Source organism: Oryctolagus cuniculus, chromosome X (genome assembly GCF_964237555.1).
Source record: "Oryctolagus cuniculus chromosome X, mOryCun1.1, whole genome shotgun sequence".
In the NCBI taxonomy this organism is placed as follows: domain Eukaryota; kingdom Metazoa; phylum Chordata; class Mammalia; order Lagomorpha; family Leporidae; genus Oryctolagus; species Oryctolagus cuniculus.
In genome coordinates this window covers 114,513,168-114,536,670 of record NC_091453.1, presented here as the reverse complement: position 1 = coordinate 114,536,670, position 23,503 = coordinate 114,513,168, and the positions used below count along the sequence as shown (strand labels likewise).

The following is a 23,503-nucleotide window of genomic DNA, read 5'->3' as shown; positions in this document are numbered from 1 at the left end:
CATACAAAACAAATAGCAGGATCCGTAATGAAAACAGTTTAGCATTTGTTAACTGTTTATTTTTATCTACTTGAAAAGCAGGGGGGAGAGAGAGAGAGAGAGAGAGAGAGAGAGAATCTTTTATCCACAGATTCACTCTCGCAAATGCCCTCAACAGTCAGGACCTTGCACTTGGGCCATCCTTTGTTGCCTTCCCAGGATGCACTAGCAGGAAGCTAGATCAGATGCACAGCAGCTGGGATGTGTACCAGCACTCTGATATGGGATGCAGGTATTCCAAATGGAGATTTAACCTGTTGTGCCAAAACGCCCACCTACATATTTGCATTTACTGCAACATCTCCACTATGGCATTAAAAGTTCAGGACAGTAGAGGTGGAGTGTTCATTGTAATTAAACAACTTATAAGGAAGATGTTTCTTAAATCAAAGAACCGTGTATTAGTATAATGAGTTTGTCCTGAATATCCTCTGCTCCACTTATGAGCTAGAATTTGAATATGTAAATAGAAATCTAAATCTACAATTAGATATCTAAACAGTAGCATTTTACACCCCAAAGCATTATAGTTGAGAGAATACACACTTGGGACCTTCTCCATCTTATTAAACTCACATCACATGATTCAGGTTTCTATGATACAAATCATTAAACTCCTCAGGAAATTAAACTTGCCTCAGTCTGCTCCTGAGTTGGAGTATTTTAACTTTACTAGTGTTTATTATATCATGGCCTAGAAATCACTGATTTTCATAAAATTTGAGACTTTACCTTGCTTCCTGATTCCTTTGAAAATGTATTAAATATGTAAAAAGCTTTGAAAATCCTGGTTTTTGTGGTTCAGAACATGGGAGCCAAACACAATCCACATTTTTCCCTTTGCATTCTTGTCTGATTAGAATGTAGAACAGGGAAACATAATTCAACAGTGATTCTTGAGAGGGTGTGAAAACCTCCGAGAAATAAGTAGAGCCATGTATAACCACAGAATTAATGGAAATGTTCTTTTTCTGGTAGGGAAAAATACCAACAGCGGGCATGGTGGTGACTAGATTAGATGAAATTGAAGGGAATGACTGCACCTTGGAAATCACAGGTAGGTAATTTTTCTTTTTCATGTAGCTACTTCAAATCCTTTCGGAATGAAGTGGAGTTTAACTAAATAAATGCTATTATTTTCTGTCATATAGTCCGTGAGCAAATTTTACATGGACATGAAAAATATATTCTATTTTCTGGGATAATTAAGGCCCAGTGATAGAATAGAGATGTCTCCTGGTCATTCAAAAGATTCAGTTTTGCTATTAGGTTCAATCTTCTCTTGCATAGGAGCTACTTGTGAGAGCTGACGGATAGCAAAATGGACTGATGTAAATGTAATTTTCTGTCTCTCTGTCATCAATTCCCTGGTGGCAGAAGAGCCAAAGATGTGGACTTTTATCAGCAATCTTGTCATCAGCCTATGATTTAGTGAGATTTGGTTGTGTTTCTAAAAAGTGTTGAAAAGCCATGAAACTTCCTTCACAAACTGAGCAAAATGCCAGATCTTCCTAATGCTCCCTGACATTTTGGCCTACTATCCATTTTGCCACACTCCTGTGGTTTACATGTGATGACTGCACTTTTTGTGTGGATATGGCTTGATGATCGAGACTGGAATAATGGTTCCTCCTAGCCTTACCGTCTTTGCCCATATACTGTAACCAAATTTGTTGAATTTTGTTCCAACTTTGATACTGAGGGAATCAGTACAATACTTTCATTTTAGACTATGAACCAGATGGACTATGTGTTTAAAGTTTGAAATTGAGAATTGTTTCTAGCAAAGTTTCCCACTATAAAGATTCTATAAGTGGTAGAAATCGATAGTTTTATAAACTATACATGAGCATCTATTTGCTTTATTATAACAGAACCTCTCTGTTCCTCTCATTAAAGTTTCAAATGGTTATCCCATGGCTTTGACAACCCCTGAAAATAGATAGTTGTGTGAAGTATGCTTATGAATGAGACAAGCTCAAGGTTCTCTTTGCTTTTTGTTTTCAAATGCTCATAATTGGGTGATACAGGCACCATGGTAGATAGACTAGTGGTCCATTGCAACAACAACCAGGACTTCCAAGAATGGTTGGAGCAGCTGAGCAGACTAATCAGAGGACCTGCCTCCTGCAGTTCATTATCCAAAACATCATCATCATCATGTAGTGCTCATTCTGTAAGTAGTCATTTGTTCTATAAAGAGATTTTTGAGTCTTTCATCAAATCTTGCCTGCTGAAGATTCAACAAGAAGCTGCAAGCACACCTTTAGTCACCGAGTAGTCTATTTTTGTAGAATATGAAATACAGTTAAACCTCACTAATTCTGGTTTCTCAAGGTGAGGCTCATTAAAATTAATAAATGTATTTCACTAAGAGGTATACAATTTAGTTTGGTAATATTCAGATACTCCAACTAACTGCTAGCAGAGTGTTTCTAACCAGAAGTCATGCTAAGATATTTTAATGATAAAGACCTTTCCTAATTAGCAATCATTACTCTCATATTAATAGCGTGTTATGTCAAAGCATATAGTTTACTTCTTTAAGAACTTAAACATCTCCATGTAATCTCACTCATGTTATCACACTTTCTCAGTAATCATCTTCAAATGCAAGCTTTCAGCATTGTCTTCTTCTGCATTTTCCTGAATTTATAATGCATATAATTTGAATTTATGAGATTTTACTGTACTTGCTGAATGATATGGAAGATATGCTGTGTTGTCTTTTAACACTCAAACCGTGATGCCAAAATTCTAGCTTTGAGCACTGTGTGTTGTAGTTGGAAGAACATAGACTTTGGCATCAGATCTGAGTTCAAATCTTGACTTTGCCAGTGACTAGCTAGTTACTTCACTTTGTTGAGTCTGTGTTGTAGGTTGTTCTGATGAAATAACCTATTTAAGCAGAACAATAGAGTGACAAACACATCATTGGGCTCAAATGTTGACTATTACTCCACTTTCCTATGCCACAGAGGAAAAATATCTGACTTTAACGAAATTCTTGGGCGGAGAGAGAGAGAGAGAGAGAGAGAGAGAGAGAGAACAGGATCATGGAGTGCTGAGTCAGTTTCTTGCTGTTCCTTGGAGACCTCATAATGTTGACTGGGAAGTGCCATTTCTCAAACTGGAGCCTTTATTTTTCCATCTTTCCCTTTCTACGGCTGGTTTTGCTGATCCACAAAGCTATTGTTCTCTCTGTGTGTGGCACAAGGTCGGGTTCAGATGGCAGATTGCCAGTATCTCATCGGACATTTTCCCAGTCTTTTAGCTCTACCGGACAGTCCCGAGGACCCTTGGAGCCTCCTCAAATTATAAAACCGTGGAGTTTAAGTTGTCTGCGACCTGCACCTCCACTTAGACCATCAGCAGCTCTAGGTTATAAAGAGGTAATTTTGCTACATATGGTATAAAATGCTTTTGACAAGCTAATATAATAACTTATTACAAATAGTTTTGTGGGAATGTGCTAAACCTTATGATAGGTGCTATATGTCAGTTAGTATTGAATTGTTAGTGTTGGTGATTTTTTTTGCTTGTTTCTTGATTCTCCATTTCCCCGTTGTCCATCTAAAAACATTTGTTGATTAGCCACGGGGTTGATGTGCACAATATGAGTTTCCCAAGCCTCCTCCAGAAATGCCTCTGGTTTACCTCTGAGATAATTTTGATAATTGTTTGAATTAGTTAACAAAGTATACACAACTCAAACAAAAGCCACTTCATTGGAGTTGAATTTTCAATCAAGTAGATGCAACTCAACATTTTGGATCATTTTGATTAAATCAAATTATAACCCAGTCATGGGTCCAAAGTACGAAAGATATTTGCCCTAGTTAGGAAGGGAAAAGAATTTAATGAAAGGAATGTCATTTGAGAAGGTTTCTCTGCGAGAACCTTAAAGGACATTTGATATTTGAATAATATAGGGATTTCAAAGCCTTTTTTATCCCCTTGAAGTTGTAATCAGGAAATATCAGTCACTAGTTGCTCTGTGGAGTCTTACCTTTTCCATTCACACTGATTTTTTTCCCCCAAACCTGTTTCTCATCATTTCATATTTCAGAAAGAATGCTCATTTATTTGTAACTTTTCCTTAAATAGGTATTGTTGACTGAAGTTTAAGTTTGTGACAGTTATGAATCTAGATTTATGGTGCAGAGACAGCATCTATTTATCTATCAAATGTGTGTTCTGAGTGATGCAGACTCCGCTTAGTTTTGAGTGTGCTTTGATTTAAACCACCATGCTTCTGTTTCAATTAATTGTTGTCACCAACTTTTAGTGTAGTAGAAATACATCAGTATTTGGACACTGGAGGACTTTTTGATTCTTTCAAGCTGGTGTGGAAGGAGAAATAACCCTTGAATTGAATCTTTATTATGTACCTCGATTCAGAATTTGGCCAGGAAACAGTCCTACAGATTTGCTTTGGAAATTTACCCAGTTTCTTTGGAAATTTACCCAGTTTCTTTGCAATTTACCCAGTTTCTTCTTTGATTCCCTAAACCAGGAGTGCTACTTCATAGTTACCTTTTTAAATGGTGGATAATTTGTAATTGTCAGTTGCTAAGGTCAAATTGAGGTGAGCTTTGAAGGGGGGAAAGTCAGCTTAATCCTTCACATAACTAATCTATTAAAACCAAGGCATGACCACTTTGTTTCTGCTGGGGGAAGAGAATTATTAATATATTCTGATGATGTGGTGTGTATTTCAGTCATTTTCAGCATTTGTTATTCTGCACAGAACTGTATTTCTTGGGCTTTTGCATGATGATATGGCATCTGAAACTAATGTGGGAAATGTGATGATATTCTTTCTGTGTAATTTATGATAACACTAACATTTCAAATGTTGTTTTAGAATTATTGATAAATGGATTTGGTCATTATAACCATCGACCTCTCACGCTCATCTTCTCTTTCTTTACATATTCATTTTAGAGGATGTCTTATATCTTAAAGGTAAGGGTAGAATAATATCTTTGGCTTACAGTGACATCATAATACTGTGCTATAACCTTTGATGAATGAAGCTTTCTCTTATGCTTGCTTTGTTCCTTGTTATATATACTTGGTGGCTAAAATATGAAGATACAATTCTGACATGTAAGTACTTTCTTCCCAGAGCAGGCTTGTATGAAATTCATATGCAAATGTCACCCTATAAGGCCTTAAAAATGCCAGTGTTCCTTTGTGTGTGTGTGTGTGTGGTTTTTTTTTTTTTTTTTTTTTTTTGGACAGGCAAAGTTAGACAGTGAGAGAGAGAAAGACAGAGAGAAAGGTCTTCCTTTTCTGTTGGTTCACCCCCAAATGGCCGCTACAGCCCGCGCTGTGCTGATCCGAAGCCAGGAGCCAGGTGCTTCTTCCTGGTCTCCCATGCGGGTGCAGGGCCCAAGCACTTGGGCCATCCTCCACTGCCTTCCCGGGCCACAGCAGAGAGCTGGACTGGAAGAGGAGCAACCAGGACAGAATCCGGTGCCCCGACTGGGACTAGAACCGGTGTGCCAGTGCTGCAGGCGGAGGATTAGCCAAGTCAGCCGTGGCGCCGGCCCTTTGTTTTGTCCTGTTATTCTTCACATGTGACTTTTTCATCCTGTCTGTTTTCAAGAATTAGTGGATCACTGTGACTAAGTGAAAGAAATCAAACTTTTGTTTCATATATTTTAAGATACTAATTATTATCGATGTATCACATGTACACATAGCATGGAAGGAAGATGGGAATAAAATGATCATGAGGATTTTTTTCCCTGAGTGTAAGTGTCTAATCTATTTATTTGGATATTGTCAATGAGAACTTTTGTCATTTGTAGGTTATTCATATGACAAAAGCAAATTCAATAATTTTTTATTTGCTAATTAAAAATCTGGCTTTGGGTGTTACAACATAGCAAGTGAGGCTGCCACCTGTGACACTGGCAACCCATATGGGTGCCCATTCATGTATCAGCTGCTCCACTTCCTATCCAGCTCCCTGCTAATGGCCTAGAAGCAGAAGTTGGCCCAAGAGTTTCAGCACCTGCCACCCATGTGAGAGACCCAAATAAAACTCCTGGCTTCTGGCTTTGGCCTGGCCCAGACCTGGCTGTTGTGGCCATCTGGGGAGTGAACCAGCAGAGAGATGATCTCTCTATCTATCTCTTCCTCTCTTTATATAACTCTTACTTTCAAATAAACATCATTTATTTTAAAAAAAGAAATTTGGCTTCATACATGTATAGTTAAGCTTGGCTGTGGGTGTTATTCTTAGCCCCAAATTATTTATCAGGCAGTCATTTGGTTCTCTGTGGAAAAAAATGACTTAATCTTCCCTCTTGACAAATAGAAATTATATGCTTCTTTGTGGGATTGTTTCTGAGGAAAAGTTATTTAAATAATTTTGAGGTTCTTTGAGAAGTGATAAATGCTACATTAGTAGGTATAGTTGTTATTTAATCCCCTTAAACCGGTATCAGTGGGAAACATAAACCATGGGAAGAATGTTTCTGTTTTGTAAGGTTAATCTCCATGACTCTTAGTGGATATGGTGCCCTAAGGGCATTTGGCCTCCTGGAGAATCTGCCAGGAGGCACAGAACACTCCATTCTCCTGCCCACCCCTAAAGCAGTTGGCAGGATAATGCCACCGCCTCTGTTTCATTTCACCTTTTAGCCTTTATAAGAACCATTTTTATTGCGCATAGCATTAAATCTTGAGGTACTCCTGAGACTGTCAAAATAAGAGAGAGGAATTGTGTTTCGTTTGCTCTTTTTAATTTTCACTTGAGGGAGAATTTTAATTCATCAAAAAACCTCTCTCCTTACAGGAGTCTAGTAAAAGCCCCAAAACGATGAAGAAGTTTCTTCATAAAAGAAAGACTGAGAGAAAACCATCAGAGGAGGAGTATGTGATCAGGAAAAGTATGTGTTTTATACTTTCTGAACAATATTTATGGATGAACTAACATGAGGATATTTCCTTTTTTAAATTTTATTTTTGTTATACGGGTTTAATATGTTTCATATATATATATGTTTAGGAATATAATGACATCCCCGCCCACCTTCCTCCTGCCCATACTCCAGCCCTTCCCCACCCTGCATTCCCACTCTTAATTTTTACAAAGTTCAATTTTCAGTATACTTAATGATCATAGAGTTAATCCTACTCTAAGCAAAAGAGTTTAACAAATAGTATGAAGAGAAAAGAAAACAATAATAACAACAAAACACTGTTCCTCAAAAGAAGAGAAAAGGGTTATAAACAATCATCTAATCTCAAAATGTCTATTTCACTCCAATACATTATATTTCATATACTCTATTAGTTACCTTGGATCAGGGAAAACATATGATATTTGTCTTTTGGGGACTGGCTTATTTCACTAAGTAGAATTGTTTCCAGTTGTGTCCATCTTATTGCAAAATACAGGATTTCATTTTTTTTTACAGCTGAGTAGTACTCCATAGTGTATATATACCATAATTTCTTTATGTAGTCAACAGTTGATGGACATCTGGGTTGATTCCATATCTTAGCTATTGTGAATTGTGCTGCAATGAACATGTGGATACAGATATTTCTTTCATGTGCTGATTTCTTTTGGTTTGAGCAAATTCCCAGGTGTGGGATAGCTGGATCACATGGTAGGGCTATATTCAGATTTCTGAGGTTTCTCCATACTGTCTTTCCACAGTGGTTGTACCCCAGTTTGCATTCCCAGTAACAGTGGATTAGGGTACTGGTTTCCCCACATCTTCAGCAGCATTTGTTGTTGATTTTTGTATGAGAGCCATTCTAACTGGAGTGAGGAGAGACCTCATTGTGGTTTTGATGTGCATTTCCCTAACAGCTAGTGTTCCTCATCATTTTCTCAAGTGTCCTTTGCCATTTCTTAACTGGATCGTCTTGTTGTTGAATTTCTTGAGCTCTTTATAGATTCCGGATTTTAACCATTTATCAGTTGCGTAGTTTGCAAATATTTTCTCCCATTTCGTTGGTTGCCTCTTCACTTTTCTGATTATTTCTTTTGCAATATAGAAGCTTCTCAGCTTGATCTAATTCCATTTGTCAATTTTGGCTTTGGTTGCCTATGCTTCTGGGGTCTTTTCCAATAAGTCTTTGCTTATGCCAATGTCTTGCAGAGTTTCTCCAGTGTTCTCTAATAATTTGATGGTATTGGGTCACAGATTTAGATCTTTGATCCACTTTGAGTGGATTTTTGTATAAGGTGTAAAGTAGTGATCTGGTTTTATACTTCTGCACATGGAGATCCAGTACTGTTTGTTAAAGAGAATGTCCTTGCTCCAGGGATAGATTTTAACTACTTTGTCAAAGATAAGTTGGTTGTAGATGCATAGATTGATTTCTGGCATTTCTATTCTGTTGATTGTCCTACAAGTCTGTTTTTGTGTCGGTACCAGACTGTTTTGATTATAACTGCCCTTTAGTATGTCAGGTATTGTGATCCCTCTTACTTTGTTTTGTTGTATAAGATTGCTTTATTTATTCAGGGTCTCTTGTGTTTCCATATGAATTTTAGCATCATTTTTTCCTATCTCTGCAAAGAATACCATTGGTATTTTGATTAGGAATGCATTGAATCTGTAAATTGCTTTTGATAGTAAGGATATTTTGATGATGTTGATTCTTCCAATCCATGAACATGGAGGATTTTTCCATTTTTAATTTCTTCTTTTATTTATTTCTTCAGTGCTTTATAATTTTTTGTCATAGAGATCTTTGACATCCTTGGTTAAATTTATTCCAAGGTATTTATTTTTTTTGTGGCTATTGTGAATGAGATTGATGTTAGAAGATGTTTCTCAGCCATGGCATTGTCTGTGTATACAAAGGGTATTGATTTTTTCATGCTGATTTTATATCCTACCACTTTACCAAACTCTTTTATGAGTTCCAATAGTCTCTCAGTGAAGTCTTTTGGATCCTCTATACATAGAATCATGTCATCTGCAAATAGGGATTACCTTCTTTCCAATTTATATCCTGTTGATTTCTTTTTCTTGCTTAATGGCTCTGGCTAAATGTTCCAGGACTATATTAAATAACAGTGGTGAGGGTGAACATCCTTGTTTGGTTTTGGATCTTCATGGGAATGTTTCTAGCTTTTCCCCATTCAATAAGATGCTAGATGTGAGTTTGTCATAGACTGCCTTGATTGTGTTGAGGAATGTTCCTTTTATACCCAATTTAATGTTTTGTTCATGAAAGGATGTTGTATTTGATCAAATATTGAGATAATCATATTGTTTCTGTTCTTCAATTTGTTAATGAGATATATCACATTTATTGATTTGTGACTGTTGAACCATCCCTGTATACCAGGAATAAATAATACTTGGTTTGGGTGAATGATATTTCTGATGTGTTATTGATTTGATTAGCTAATATTTTTTTGAGTATTTTTGCATCTATGTTCATCAGAGAGTTTTGTCTATAATTCTCTCTGTTGTGTCTTTTTCTAGCTTAAGAATTAAGGTGATGCAGGCTTCATAGAAGGAGTTTGGGAAGATTCCCTCCCTTTCAATTGTTTTGAATAGCTTGAGAAGAATAGGAATTAGTTCTTCTTTAAATGTCTTGTGGAATTCAGCAGTGAAGCCATCTGGTCCTGGGCTTTTCTTTGTTGGGAGGATCATTATTACTGATTAAATTTACATCTTGGTTATAGGTCTGTTTAGGTTTTCTGTGTCTTCATGACTCAATTTAGGTAGGTTATCTGTTTCCGGGAATCTATCCATTTCTTCTGGGTTTCCCAACTTGTTGGCATACAGCTCTTTGTAGTAATTCCTGATGATTCTTTTTATTTCTTCGGTGTCTGTTGTTACATTTCCTTTTTGATCTCTGATTTTATTGATTTGGTCCCTCTCCCTCTTTTTTTGGTTAGTTGCACCAAATGTATATCAATTTTGTTTATTTTTTCAAAAATCAGCTCTTCATTTCACTGATTTTTTGTATTGTTTTTTGGTTTCAATTTTTATTATTTCTCTAATTTTAATTATTTCTTTCCTCCTATTAATTTTGGGTTTGGTTTGTTACTGTTTTTCTAGGTCCTAGAGATACATTGATAGCTCATTTATTTGGTAGCTTTCCAATTTCTTCATGTAGGCACCGATTGCTATAGACCTTCCTCTTAACACTGCTTTTGTTGTATCCCATAAGTTTTGCTATGATGCATTGTCTTCATTTGTTTCTGGAAATTTTTTCATTTCTCTTTTGATTTCTTCTATGACCCACTGTTCATTCAGGACCATGTTGTTCATTTTCCATGTGTTTGCATGTGATCTAGAGATTCTTGAATTGCTGATTTCCAGCTTCATTGCATTGTGGTCAGAGAAGATGTGTGGTATGATTTCCATTTTTTGAATTTGCTGAGATTTGCTTTATGTCCTAGCATATGGCCTGTCCTAGAGAAAGTTCTCATAACATGAGAATGTTTTCAAAGTATATGATTAGATCAATTTGTTCTTGGCATCATCTATTACATTAAAAATATACAAGCCAAGGTTTTGTGACCTCTAAGATTTTCTGTAAGCTGCCTCCTACTGCATGTCATATCATCTTAGACATCATCTGTCTCATTTTCATATTCAAGATTTTTCCCAGCTGGTTTAGGCCAATACATGGGCAGGGATGCTGTGGATATCATTTATTTGCTCTTAATTTTTGATGCCTGAGATATTTCCCTGTACAGATATTGACTAGCAAGACCTGAAGGCTGAGTCCTTTTTGGAGTCCAAGAACTGGCCTACTAACATTTGGCAACATGACTCAATTTCGAGACAGACTGCAAACTCACTAAGGCAGTTTGATCTGTACATATGCAGGTACTCCCAAAAGTTCCTGGAAAATGCACACTACGAGAACATACACATGCTTTCAAAAAAATTTGGTACCAAAATAAACTTAACTTTTCATTCCATTTTTTTCCCCACGAACTTTTGGGGTCCCCTTGTATTTGGCTATAAGTCCATGGTCAAAGAACTTTGGGACACAGGTGAAGGAGTAAGTGATGTTTCACAAAGAGATGGCAGAAACAGAATTTGATTAACTCTTTCACTACTCCAGTTTCTGCATGCCCTATCCTGTATTCCACACTGGGTGAGCACAGCAACGTTTTCCCAGGGTGCTATCATCCAGCCAGTTCAAGAACAAGTTTGGGAGGAGTAAGGATGATGGAGAGCAAATCAGAGACTACACTGGCTGGCTGGAAAATGAGTGGGGTTAATGAGGGAAAGCTCCTTGGAGAAGATGACCCTGAGATTTAAAGGAAAGCAAGGCTGTGGTGTGTTGGATGAGAACTGAAGCCAGCTACCAGCTCAGTGCTGTGTTTTGGGCCTCCAAGAGATGACTGATATGATCCCCCGATTTAGAACACTGGACTTCTGGAGCCAGCCCGCCTGGGTGCTGAACAAACTGAGGCTGATCCCAGGGTTTCACAGGGTTTCTGTCACTTCTCCATCATGTGGATGGGACAGCTCATCTCCCCTCCTTCTGGAAACATTAACTGGTCAGAGAGGGCAGTCCCTCGTTGTGTCCACTGCATCATTTCGAGGATCCAGTGGCACATGTATCTCTGAAAAGTCATTATTGATTAACTCTGACAGGTACAGCCGCTCTGGAAGAGGATGCTCAGATTCTAAAAGTGATTGAAGCCTACTGCACCAGTGCCAATTTTCAACCAGGCCACGGCTCAAGTAGGTTCCCCCAAAACTGCTTTACTTAATGTGTGAAGTTTCTTCTGTATTGCTCACTGCCTCTTAGAAAAGCAAAGAAAATGGGTTGCAGGGTGTGAAGTCAGGTGACTTGGTGCAGAGGAACAGTGCAGGACTGCATCTTTCAGATAAGGTGGTTTTAGCTTCTAAGCGGTTTGTTTACTCACTGTTGCTTTTTACCCAGAGAGAGAGAAAGAGAGAGAGAGAGAGAGATGCAAGACTAAAAAAGCTGGAGGTGATAGAAATGAATTTTTTTTTTAAAAAATCAGTCTTCTTTGAAGTGCACAGATACCTTCACCAAGACTAGTTAGGAATTAAAGAGCCCAGAGAGTTCCTGTGTCTGTGAACTGATGCTAATCTCTTCTTATAGGCAGATTTGGAAAGGAAGTCAAAATACTATCTTTGATCAGCTGCATATTTAAGTGAACAATGTTTCACCAAACTTAAGTTTCAATGTCGCACTGAAAAGCTGGAAAGTAGCTGCTTAGCAGGAACTGTGCAAAAATGGATGCAATTTTTCAGGGAGCTTTTAGGCAAGAGTATTTCTCAAAGTGTTTTTTTTAGGTTACCAACTGAAAGCAAGATAATGTATTCTGATTCATCCATGTGCTTTTGAAAAGCCAGGTCGCAGAGATTATGTCTTTTGTCTTCCATTATTATTGTCATTTAGGATCCTTTTTGTGCATTTTTCACGTCCATGTAGAAAATAAATGTTCCATTTTGGACAACCCCTAACCACTGGCATTTGGGAGGGGAATTTTTAGTTGGGCTGCCTTTGAATGTATTCCTTCGAAGCAGCACATCTCTAAGGCTGTCACGAAGAAAGTGTTCCATGTGAAAGGCAATGCATTTGACCATGAAGCGGGGGCTGGCACACTTTTCTACTTCATGGATAAAATCTGGTTGTGGCTCTGGGCTTGCCCAAGTCTCCAATAACAAGTTTTGAGGAGCCAGGAGAAGAAACTGGGAGAAGTTTTTTATCATGTGAAATAGGAAAGTGAACCTTTTCACATGGACGGACCCGATGCGTCTACTCAGAGACACAGGCAGGAGCTCTAGCCTGAAGAGTCACCTTTTTGTTCCTCCTCCCTAGCCTCCTTTTTTACACATGGAAAGTGTCTAACACGGGGCTTAGCACACAGCAGACCTTTTAGAATCACGGTGATCTGCCAACATCTGTCTCCTCTCTAGAGCCAGAAATCTTGTTTCCCTAGAACTGACTTGTTTCCCTAGAACTTGACACTTACTGTCTTTAGTTGGCCCTTCAGTCAGTCTGCTGTTCCTCTATGAACCCCCCACAGTGTGTACCCTAGGGGATGTAGAGACACATCTCACCTCAGGTAAGAGGAGGTGATCAAGTAAAGGTAGTGAGTATGCACAGCTCTGAGAGAACTTGGACTGAAAGACAGGAGATCGGTGTTTGAGGGAGAAACAAAGAAAAACACTTGAGCTCTGAGAGGGAGAATCCAGAGTGAGGAGGAGGCTGTAGGTGCAGGAAAGCTGTTTCATAGGTCCCTGTGTCTGTCCTGTCATCTCTTCTGTCCCAGAGCTTGGATACAGTTTGAGCAGAGAGCAGTCAGGACACCTGCAATTTGGCTGCTGATGTGATAATCTCCCAATCCCATCCTACTTTTGATCAAAAGAGTTTAAATAACTTTGTCTTCCCTTGTAGGACTCTGAAGAGAATGAGTGAGCATTAATGAGGCTCCCAAAGCTCTTCAAACGTGCATGTCCCAGCACAGGGCTGCTCTCCACCTGACTTTTACTATAGTCGCTTAACACCAGAGCTTGTGTCATACCCTGGAGATGTACAAGGACACAGCAGTCACTGGTTAGCTCTCTGCTTTGGGGAGACAAGACAGGAAGGTGTAGTGGTCGTGTTGAGGATGGGCATTATGCTGGCCCTTTCACGTAATTTCTGTGAGTTTAAAATGCCTGCCCCACCCCCTGCCACCATGAAGATTGAATCAATATATTTGGCTATTTAGAATTGCTCATGTCAGGAAGATTTAGTTAGCCAAGTGTAGGGTGACTGCCCTCTGGGTGCCAAGTAGCAATGTCCTGTGAACAAAGGCCCTTCCATAATTATGTTCGAAATGAATGCAGAGCTAGAAATCCCATTCAGTAGTAACTCTCCCCCCTCCTTCATCCTGCAACCCTGGTTTGTAGGTGCTCGCAAAGATTCTGTTCCTCAAGTCCTACTGCCTGAGGAAGAGAAACTCATCATTGAAGAAACCAGGAGCAATGGCCAGACCATCATAGAAGAAAAGTGAGTAGAGCAGGCTAAACCTTTCTCACTGTGTCTGTAGGCTGCACAAACGATCCAGTAGAGTGGTGTGGCAATGTGACCCTCTTTGCTGAACATGTGGTGGAGTGGTGAGCCTTGGGAGGGATGCCTCCCTTACAAAGGAAAGAGGGAGGAGGGGCAGAGAGCCCAGAGCCCTGGGGAACAGCTCCACATGGTGGCTGTCCCTGCAGCCATTCCCCCATGCAGTCAGCTGCTTCAGGACATGCAAGCATATTTGTGCTCTGGTGGGTTTAGGAGGTTCCTGGGAAGGGTATAGCACACTCATTTCCCTGTCCAGAACCGCTTCTCATTTTTTTTTTTTTGAGTGAGGTGCTGGACTTTTACATACTTGACCTCATTGACAATCTTACAGCAATCCAGCAAGATAAGCATTCCTCTCACCATTTGTACAAATGAAGAAACTGAGGGACAGGAAAATGATGTCTCTGGCCTCCCTTTGCACAATAGTGAGTGTGGGCTAAAAGGGGGAAACCAGCTTAAATACCCCATGACTCGTAAAATAGATGCAAAGTGGCTAAATAATTCATTTGCTTCAACTTGAGTCATTTCTGCAGTCAGACCCAAATTTGCATAGGACAGCACATTTCAAAGGGCTTGGTATGTCAATATATCTTTACATCTGGTGTAAGAAATGACACAACAAAATGGTAAAGAACTTGGGCTCAAGACACGAAAAGTTCTGGCTCAACTCTCAATGCTTCAACTCAATAGCTGTGTGGCCTGGGGCATGCTCCTTCACCTCTATGCCTCAGTTTCTTCATCTGTAAGATGTGGGATGATAGTAATATTTTCAGGATTGCTGGTGGTCAAATGAAATGCTAACTTTTACAAAGGCTAGCATTCAACAAATGATAATGGTTTTACTGATGATGGTGATTATTGCAGCTATATGAGTCTTCATAACCTTTTGTGATTTCCCAGAAATGTCTTATTATCTCTAATTTACTAAGACCAAGGGAGGATGAGATGGGAACTGATTTTCCAAGGCTAGAGGACTAGTAAGTGGCAGGATTGGAGCTGGAACCTAAATCTCTGAAATCCTTGCCCAGGGAGAGAGCCAGCCAGAAAAAAAGAGAGAGATTGTTCTACAACCCAGCCAGGATGCTTCATCTGTTTTCTTTTTGTAGTATATGGAATTTCCCAGAAGTAATGCCACTGAATTCGTGTTATGTGGGGTCAGATAAATGAGAAAGGCAGTGCCATGGCACAGATAATATAGAATAGCCTGACAATGTTTCTTATCATGTGTTTGGTGATGTTCATTCCTGTATCAAAGATAGATAAATTAAAACCTTATGATGAGAATTTTTAAAAAACTTGAACTCATAGAAGCAGAGAGTAGAATTGTGGTTGCCAGGATCAGGCAGGTTGGGACATACAGGGAGACGCTGATCAGAGGATGTACAGTTTCAGTTATGCAGCATGAATAATTTCAGGATACCTAATGTAGAGCATGATGGCTATAGTTAATAATACTGTACTATATGCTTGAAATTTGCTAAGAATGCAATCTTTAGTGTTCCCACTACATACAAAAAATGGGGACTCTTTGAGGTAATGAATATATTAATTACTTTAATAGTGGTAACCATTTCATAGTGTGTGTGTGTGTGTGTGTATAATGATCATGTTGTACATCTTAAAATACATAGCTTTAAAATTATGTATTTATTAGACAAGAGGGAGATGGAGAGGAAATGTGTCTTCTGTCTACTGGTTCACTCCCTAAATGACTACAATGGCTAGAGCTGGGGCAGGACTTAAGCTGGGAGCCAGGAACCCAATCCAGGTCTCCTACATGGGTAGCAGGGACCCAACAACTAGAACCATTATGTGCTACCTCTCAGGGTGCTTATTAGCAGGAAGCTGGAGTCAGGAGCCAGAGCCAGGACTCAAACCCAGATGCTACAATGTGAGATACAGACATCTTAACCATGTCTAAAACTTCCAGGACAAATACCCACCCCTATACATTTTCTTACTGGTCAAATTATACCTTAATAGATACGGAAAAAGCCAAATCTTGTACTGTGCTCTTGTATAATTTTTCACTCACACAAGCTGCGAAGTGAGTAGCAAAGGAGCAGGGAAGTATAAAGAGAAAATGACATGGGCTTGGAATGGACATGTGTGGTGCTGGTGGTTCTGCCACCAAAATACGGGAAGTGAGAGCCCCTGAAAGCAGTACCATTCCTGCTCAGCAAGAAAGTGCTCTGTTTTTCAGGATTTGTATTCATATAGAGCTGCTTTTGTTGCTAAGTGTTATTCAACAATACTTCAGCACCAGCCATTCATCCCTGAATTTCATCTTTACATTCTAGGAGCCTTGTCGATACTGTTTATGCCTTGAAGGATGAAGTCAAAGAACTGAAGCAGGTAATAAATATAAGTGTCATTTTCTCACTGCCTCTTCCTTGCCCTACACAGATAGATGTTGTCAGGAAAGATCCTGGGGGCAAGGTGGTGAAGGGGATTTTTGCTTTCCTGGTGTCATTAGGGTGTACTTGTTGACTTTACCATGGGACCTTGGGTTTCAGTTTCTGCAGCTTGCTTATATTCCTGTGTAACAGCTTGCAATAGGGTTTCACAAGTAGTTACAACGTTTGTTCTCTGACATCATTTTCTTAAGAAAAGCCAAATCACTTGTGAGTACGTAACTATAAAGAGAATCCTAAAGCATGGTTTGTGGGCTCCTCTGCCGATGTGGTCCAGTGATCTGTGATACACACTCTGCTTTCTGTGTGAGGACTGACTGTAGCTGGTCACAGGGTGAGGAGGGCTGGGACGGGGAGAGACCGGGGAAGACCACTTAGGAGGTTCCTACAAAACTCAGGGAACTGAGGCAAGCCAGTGAGGTAGTGGAGGAGGAAAATGAATACAAAGATAGGAAGGTACCCTGTGGAATTCAAACCTAGGGAATATGAAGACATAATGTTGATATTAAGAGACAACCAGGGATTAAAGTACAACTTATTCTTTTGGTATTAAGATTGGTGTTATGATGCCCCTCACAGAGATCAGGAGCCACAGGAGAGGGAGAATTTTGGGGTGGCAAGGGAAATATTGTATTCATTTTAGGACTTAATGAGTTGACATTCTTGTAACTTATCCAGGTGGAAATATTAGGCTCGCATTTGGGATTGTGTACCCGGTGCCTAGGAGATGAAGTTAGCAACAGAGATATTTGGGAGGTCCCTTAATAGACAGTTTGAAAGGGAAGAGACAAAAAGTAAAAATAGCTTTAGAGAATACTTGTATTTCAGATAAGAGGGTGAAAGTCCAATCAGATAGGTAGGAGAATCAAGAGCTTCTTAGAAGCTGAGGGAGCAGAGTTTGAGGAAGGAAAGTATAGTCAGAGGCAAATGCTGCCAAGAAGATGAGCAGAAGCTTTGGGAAGGACCCACTCTGGTAATCAATAAGTCTTTTGCCATTGTAGGAGAATAAAAGAATGAAGCAATGTCTGGAAGAAGAATTGAAGTCAAGAAGGGACCTAGAAAAGCTGGTTCGGAGGCTGTTGAAGCAAACTGATGAATGCATGCGAGCTGAGTCCGGTAGCAAGACCTCAATTCTTCCATAAGCATCACTGAGCAACTGGGAGGAGTGTGCTTTCAGGGCATCTTGAAATGTCTGGTCAAAGAATTTGACTCAGTTTGCTTGCTCACTTCTTTGGCTTTTAGTTTGAATTTCAGTATTTCTAGTATCTCTCTCTCTCTCTCTCTCTCTCCCTCCCTCCCTCCCCCCTTTTTCTCTCTGTCTCTGTCTCTTTCTTTGATGTTGTTTGGTTACTGGTTGGTTACTATTCCAACAGGGAAAAAAAACAGAAGGTGAAGGTAGGAGTGGCCCTAATCTTTTCCATTTAATGAAGAAAGGAAAGCCAATGCAGGCAAATGACTTAAGTGGTCCTCAGATGGCCTTCAGTTCACAGTGCCTCTACAACAGCAATGCCCTTGAGCCATGCTTATTGGGCTGGCTGCTGCAGTGAAGCAGCTGGCCATGGCTTATTCAATGTGAACCCAACCTTCCCCCAACCCAGTGCTTTCCTGTACTTGCCAGCCTCTCACTATCTAACATGCTAAAGGCAGAGCTTCCTGAGCCATGACTAGAGTAGGGTAAAAGACTAACAATTGCCCAGTGAGCCAACTGCCCTTCCCTAGACTTTCATGCAGCACCCCCCAATCAATCACACCATTTTAAAAATTACTACTCTTTGTTGTCTGTAAGACCAAGAAAACAGCAGTACCTTAATTCCTAGTGCACTGGTGCACAGTTTAACTGAATGAGGCAGACACTCTGGTTATTCATGCTGACACCCAGTCCATCAGCAAATTGCATTGGACAATCCTCCCCTTCAGCAGCAGAGTTGCCCATCTCCTCCCAGCGCATGATAAGTTGCCCCCTAGCCTTCTGCCCAGTGTGTAAGCTTCCTATTTCCCCAGTGCTTTTGGCCAACTGTACCAAGTGGTATGTAAACTTGTATGTATGTGCTTTGTTTCCTTTTTTGAAAATGTAGTTAGACTGTGAGCAGTTACCTTATCTACATTGCATATTCAAACTATGACCTTTCACCCTTCAAAGCAATCTGCATTGAGAAGATATTGTGCTCTTCCTACAGCTTTCATTCACTCTATTGCTATCTCATATTGTAATATTCACCCACCTGTTTAAATAGGACTTTCAGCATTATTTGCATTATTTACAGAAATGTACTTTTGGTTCAGTTTGTATATCCAGAATGAAAGGGCCCCTGTAGCAGCCGTGTGGTGGCTACTAACAAAACTGATTATTTGAAATTGGTTTATTCAAGTTGCTCATTGAATGAATGAACAAAACAGTGCATATCCAAATTCAGCAAAATTGAAAGTCTGCCCAAAGCTCTAGGACAGAGTAGTATACCTGCCCCTCCTCCCCTAAAGGCAGGGCACATTGGGCTGAGTGACACTGGAAACAGAGGCGAAGGCCAATCGGCTGATGAAAGTTTTCTCCCAGATATACTGATGGGTGTCTGTAATGTGGGTTTTGCAAATGTTTAGAAACTAAACTTGAAGCTTGAAACCCTCAGCTTGCAGAGGAGCCTTTTTTTCTGGTACTGAAGTCTCAAGATCTCAAAGCTACATGGTACAGGGCTGTGGTCTGCCTGCTGCATAGCAGACATTACACCACCCACAGGAAGTTGACTATTCCTGCACTCCAGCATCAGCCCACCACACATAGCCAGCTTTGGAAGCCTTAGGCAGAAGATTTCTAGGAATGACTATTGTTCTGGTTTTAAGCACAGAAGTTTGGGTCTGACATCCTTCACCTAAAAATTAAAAACAACAAAAACAACACAAGTGTTTGCCTTTTCCCTGTCTGTGGTTAGTCAACGCCTTGCAATAATTGTGCAAACTATATCTGTAGGAAACATTTTTGTAATTACAAGATACTTTAGTTGATTGCTTAAAATATTGAAAGGTCTTTATTTTAGAGTGATGTGTACATATGCATGTTTTTGGGACTTGACCCTTCTGATGAGAGGGTTTTGGTACTCTGGGTAATGAAGCTTGTGCACAGTGGTGTCCGTGCTTACACACTAAATAATAATATAAAGGAAATGAAGCCATGTTAACCTGAGAGCAGTGTCTCCATAGTTGTGTTGTTTACAATACTCTATAAATGGGTTTCTGTTACTCTGTAATTAAATTGCTGCCCTTAGAGGCCTTTCAGTTCCTTTCTGTCATGTCCCTTCTTACACAAGCTCAACATTTTCTAACTTGTTATTATTTTAAATACTTTTAAAATGGACATTTTCAATAAATAAAAATAAACAGTGCTTTTTAAAATATGTCCTTTGTTTTTTTCTAAACATTTTTATTTTTAATTGACTAATGTTAATTTATATATTTGTTGGATACAATGTGATAATTCAATGCATGTATGCATTGTAAAATGATCAAATCAGGCTAATTATCATATCCATTTGTGATGAGAACTTTAAGATCTTCTCAGCTTTTTTGATATGTATAATATAGTCTTATTAACTATAGTCATTATTCTATGCAGTAGACCATCAATACTTATTCCTCCAGTCAAACTGAAACTTTGTACGCATTTGACCAAAGTCTTTCCTTTCCTCACCTACTCCCACCCTACACAACCCCTGGTAACCACCATTCTACTCTATCTCTAGGAATTTAACTTTTTTAAACTTTTATTTAGTAAATATAAATTTCCAAAGTACAGTTTATGGATTACAATGCCTTTTTACTCCCCATAACTTCCCACCCACCTGCAACCCTCCTATCTCCCGCTCCCTCTCCCATTCCATTCACATCAAGATTCATTTTCAACTCTCTTTATAAACAGAAGATCAATTTAGTATATATTAAGTAAAGGTTGCATCAGCTTGCACCCACACAAAACATAAAGTGTAAAATACTGTTTCAGTACTAGTTATAGCATTAATTCACATTGAACAACACATTAAGGACAGAGATCCTACATGAGGAGTAAGTGCACAGTGACTCCTGTTGTTGACTTAACAATTTGACACTCTTGTTCATGGCATCAGTAATCTCCCTAGGCTCTTGTCATGAGTTGCCAAGGCTGTGGAAGCCTTTTGAGTTCGCGGACATCGATCTTATTTAGACAAGGTCATAGTGAAAGTGGAAGTTCTCTCCTCCCTTCAGAGAAAGGTACCTCCTTCTTTGATGGCCCGTTCTTTCTACTGGGATCTCACTCACAGAGATCTTTCATTTAGGTCCTCTTTCTCTCTTTTTTTTGCCAGAGTGTTTTGGCTTTCCATGCCTAAAATACTCTCATGGGCCCTTCAGCCAGGTCTGAATGCCTTAAGGACTGATTCTGAGGCCAGAGTGCTGTTTAGGACATCTGCCATTCTATGAGTCTGCTGTGTATCCCGCTTCCCATGTTGGATCCTTCTCTCCCTTTTTATTCTATCAGTTAGTATTAGCAGACACTAGTCTTGTTTATGTGATCTCTTTGACTCTTAGACCTATCAGTGTGATCAATTGTGAACTGAAATTGATCCCTTGGACTAGTGAGATGGCAATGGTACATGTCACCTTGATGGGATTGAATTGGAATCCCCTGGCACATTTCTAACTCCACCATTTGGGGTAAGTCAGCTTGAACATGTCCCAAATTATACATCTCCTCCCTCTCTTATTCCCACTCTTATATTTAACAGAGATCACTTTTCAGCTAAATTTAAACACCAAAGAATAATTGTGTGTTAATTACAGAGTTCAACCAATCGTATTAAGTAGAACAAAAAATACTAAAAGGGCTAAAACATTAAATTGTACATCAACAGATGGGACAAGGGCTGATAAAGTCACTGTTTCTCATAGTGTCCATTTCACTTCAACAGGTTTCCCCTTTGGTGCTCAGTTAGTTGTCACCAATCAGGGAGAACATATGATATTTGTCCCTTTGGGACTGGCTTAATTCACTCAGCATGATGTTTTCCATATTCCTCCATTTTGTTGCAAATGACTGGACTTCATTGTTTTTTTTTTATTACTGTATAGTATGCTATAGAGTACATGTCCCATAATTTCTTTATCCAGTCTACTGTTGATGGGCATTTGGGTTGGTTCCAGGTCTTAGCTATTGTGAGTTGAGCTGCAATAAACATTGAGGTGCAGACAGCTCTTTTATTTGCCAATTTAATTTCCTTTGGGTAAATTACAAGGAGTGGGATGGCTGGGTTGTATGGTAGGGTTATATTCAGGTTTCTGAGGAATTTCCAAACTGACTTCCATAGTGGCTTAACCATTTGCATTCCCACCAACAGTGGGTTAGTGTCCCCTTTTCCCCACATCCTCGCCAGCATCTGTTGTTGGTAGATTTCTGTATGTGAGCCATTCTAAGCGGGGTGAGGTGAAACCTCATTGTGGTTTTGATTTGTGTTTCCCTGATTGCTAGTGATCTTGAACATTTTTTCATGTGTCTGTTGGCCATTTGGATTTCTTCTTTTGAAAAATGTCTATTGAGGTCCTTGGCCCATCTCTTAAGTGGGTTGTTTGTTTTGATGTTGTGGAGTTTCTTAATCTCTTTGTGGATTCTGGTTATTTACCCTTTATCTGTTGCATAATTGCAAATATTTTTCCCATTCTGTAGGTTGCCTCTTCACTTTGCTGATTGTTTCTTTTGAAGCACAGAAACTTCTCAATTTGATGCAATCCCAAATGTTAATTTTGGCTTTGACTGTCTGTGCTTCCAGGGTCTTTTCCAAGAAGTCTTTTGCCAGAGTTTCTCCAGTGTTCTCTAATAATTTGATGGTGTCGGGTTGTAGATTTAAGTCTTTAATCCATGTTGAGTGGATTTTTGTGTAATGTGTAAGGTAGGGGTCTTGCTTCATGCTTCTGTACATGGAAATCCAGTTTCCCAGCACCATTTATTGAATAGACTGTCCTTGCTCCAGGAATTGGTTTTGGATCCTTGATCAAATATAAGTTGGCTGTAGATGTTTGGGTTGATTTCTGGTGTTTCTATTCTGTTCCATTGGTCTATCCATCTGTTTCTGTACCAGTACCATGCTGTTTTGATTACAACTGCCCTGTAGTATGTCCTGAAATCTGGTATTGTGATGCCTCCAGCTTTGTTTTTGTTGTACAAGATTGCTTTACCTATTCGAGGTCTTCTGTGAATTTCAGCATCATTTTTGCCAGATCTGAGAAGAAGGTCTTCGGTATTTTGCTTGGCATTGCATGAATCTATAAATTGCTTTTGGGAGAATGGACATTTTGATGATGTTGATTCTTCCAATCCATGAGCATGGAAGATTTTTCCATTTTTTGGTATCCTCTTCTATTTCTTTCTTTAAGATTTTGTAATTCTCATGGTAGAGATCTTTAACGTCCTTGGTTAAGTTTATTCCAAGGTATTTGATTGTTTTTGTAGCTATTGTGAATGGGACTGATCTTAGCAGTTCTTTCTCAACTGTAGCATTCATTGCCTGTGTATACAAAGGCTGTTGATTTTTGTGCATTGATTTTATATCCTGCTACTTGGCCAAACTCTTCTATGAGTTCCAATAGTCTCTTAGTAGAGTTCTTTGGATCCCCTAAATAAAGAAGCATATCGTCTGCAAAGAGGGATAGTTTGACTTTTTCCTTCCCAATTTGTATCACTTTAATTTCTTTTTCTTGCCTAATGGCTCTGGCTGAAACTTCCAGAACTATATTGAACTCTTTTTTTTACTTTTTTTTATTTTTTGACAGGCAGAATGGACAGTGAGAGAGAGAGAGACAGAGAGAAAGGTCTTCCTTTTTTGATGTTGGTTCACCCTCCAATGGCTGCCGCGGCTGGCACACTGCGCTGATCCGATAGCAGGAGCCAGGTGCTTCTCCTGGTCTCCCATGGGGTGCAGGGCCCTAGTGCTTGGGCCATCCCCCACTGCACTCCCTGGGCACAGCAGAGAGCTGGCCTGGAAGAGGGG

The 23,503-nt window shown here is 39.4% G+C and overlaps 1 protein-coding gene across 5 annotated transcripts in view; it reads left to right on the top strand.

Annotated features, from left to right (window-relative positions):
- ARHGEF6 (Rac/Cdc42 guanine nucleotide exchange factor 6) overlaps nt 1–19,883 on the top strand; it is a 135,175-nt gene extending 115,292 nt beyond the window's left edge. For 2 of the 5 annotated variants that reach the window (XM_002720329.5, XM_051827589.2), the window contains 9 exons: nt 1,018–1,096; nt 2,070–2,215; nt 3,306–3,431; nt 4,987–5,007; nt 6,851–6,944; nt 11,649–11,738; nt 13,926–14,025; nt 16,386–16,440; nt 17,501–19,883. In XM_002720329.5, coding sequence (XP_002720375.3) covers nt 1,018–1,096; nt 2,070–2,215; nt 3,306–3,431; nt 4,987–5,007; nt 6,851–6,944; nt 11,649–11,738; nt 13,926–14,025; nt 16,386–16,440; nt 17,501–17,641 — 852 coding nt within the window. In that variant the 3' untranslated portion in view covers nt 17,642–19,883. The remainder of the gene's footprint in view (nt 1–1,017; nt 1,097–2,069; nt 2,216–3,305; nt 3,432–4,986; nt 5,008–6,850; nt 6,945–11,648; nt 11,739–13,925; nt 14,026–16,385; nt 16,441–17,500) is intronic. The other 3 variants (XM_070066946.1, XM_017349861.3, XM_017349864.3) reach the window with 3 other exon arrangements.
- Nucleotides 19,884–23,503: the final 3,620 nt, after the last annotated feature.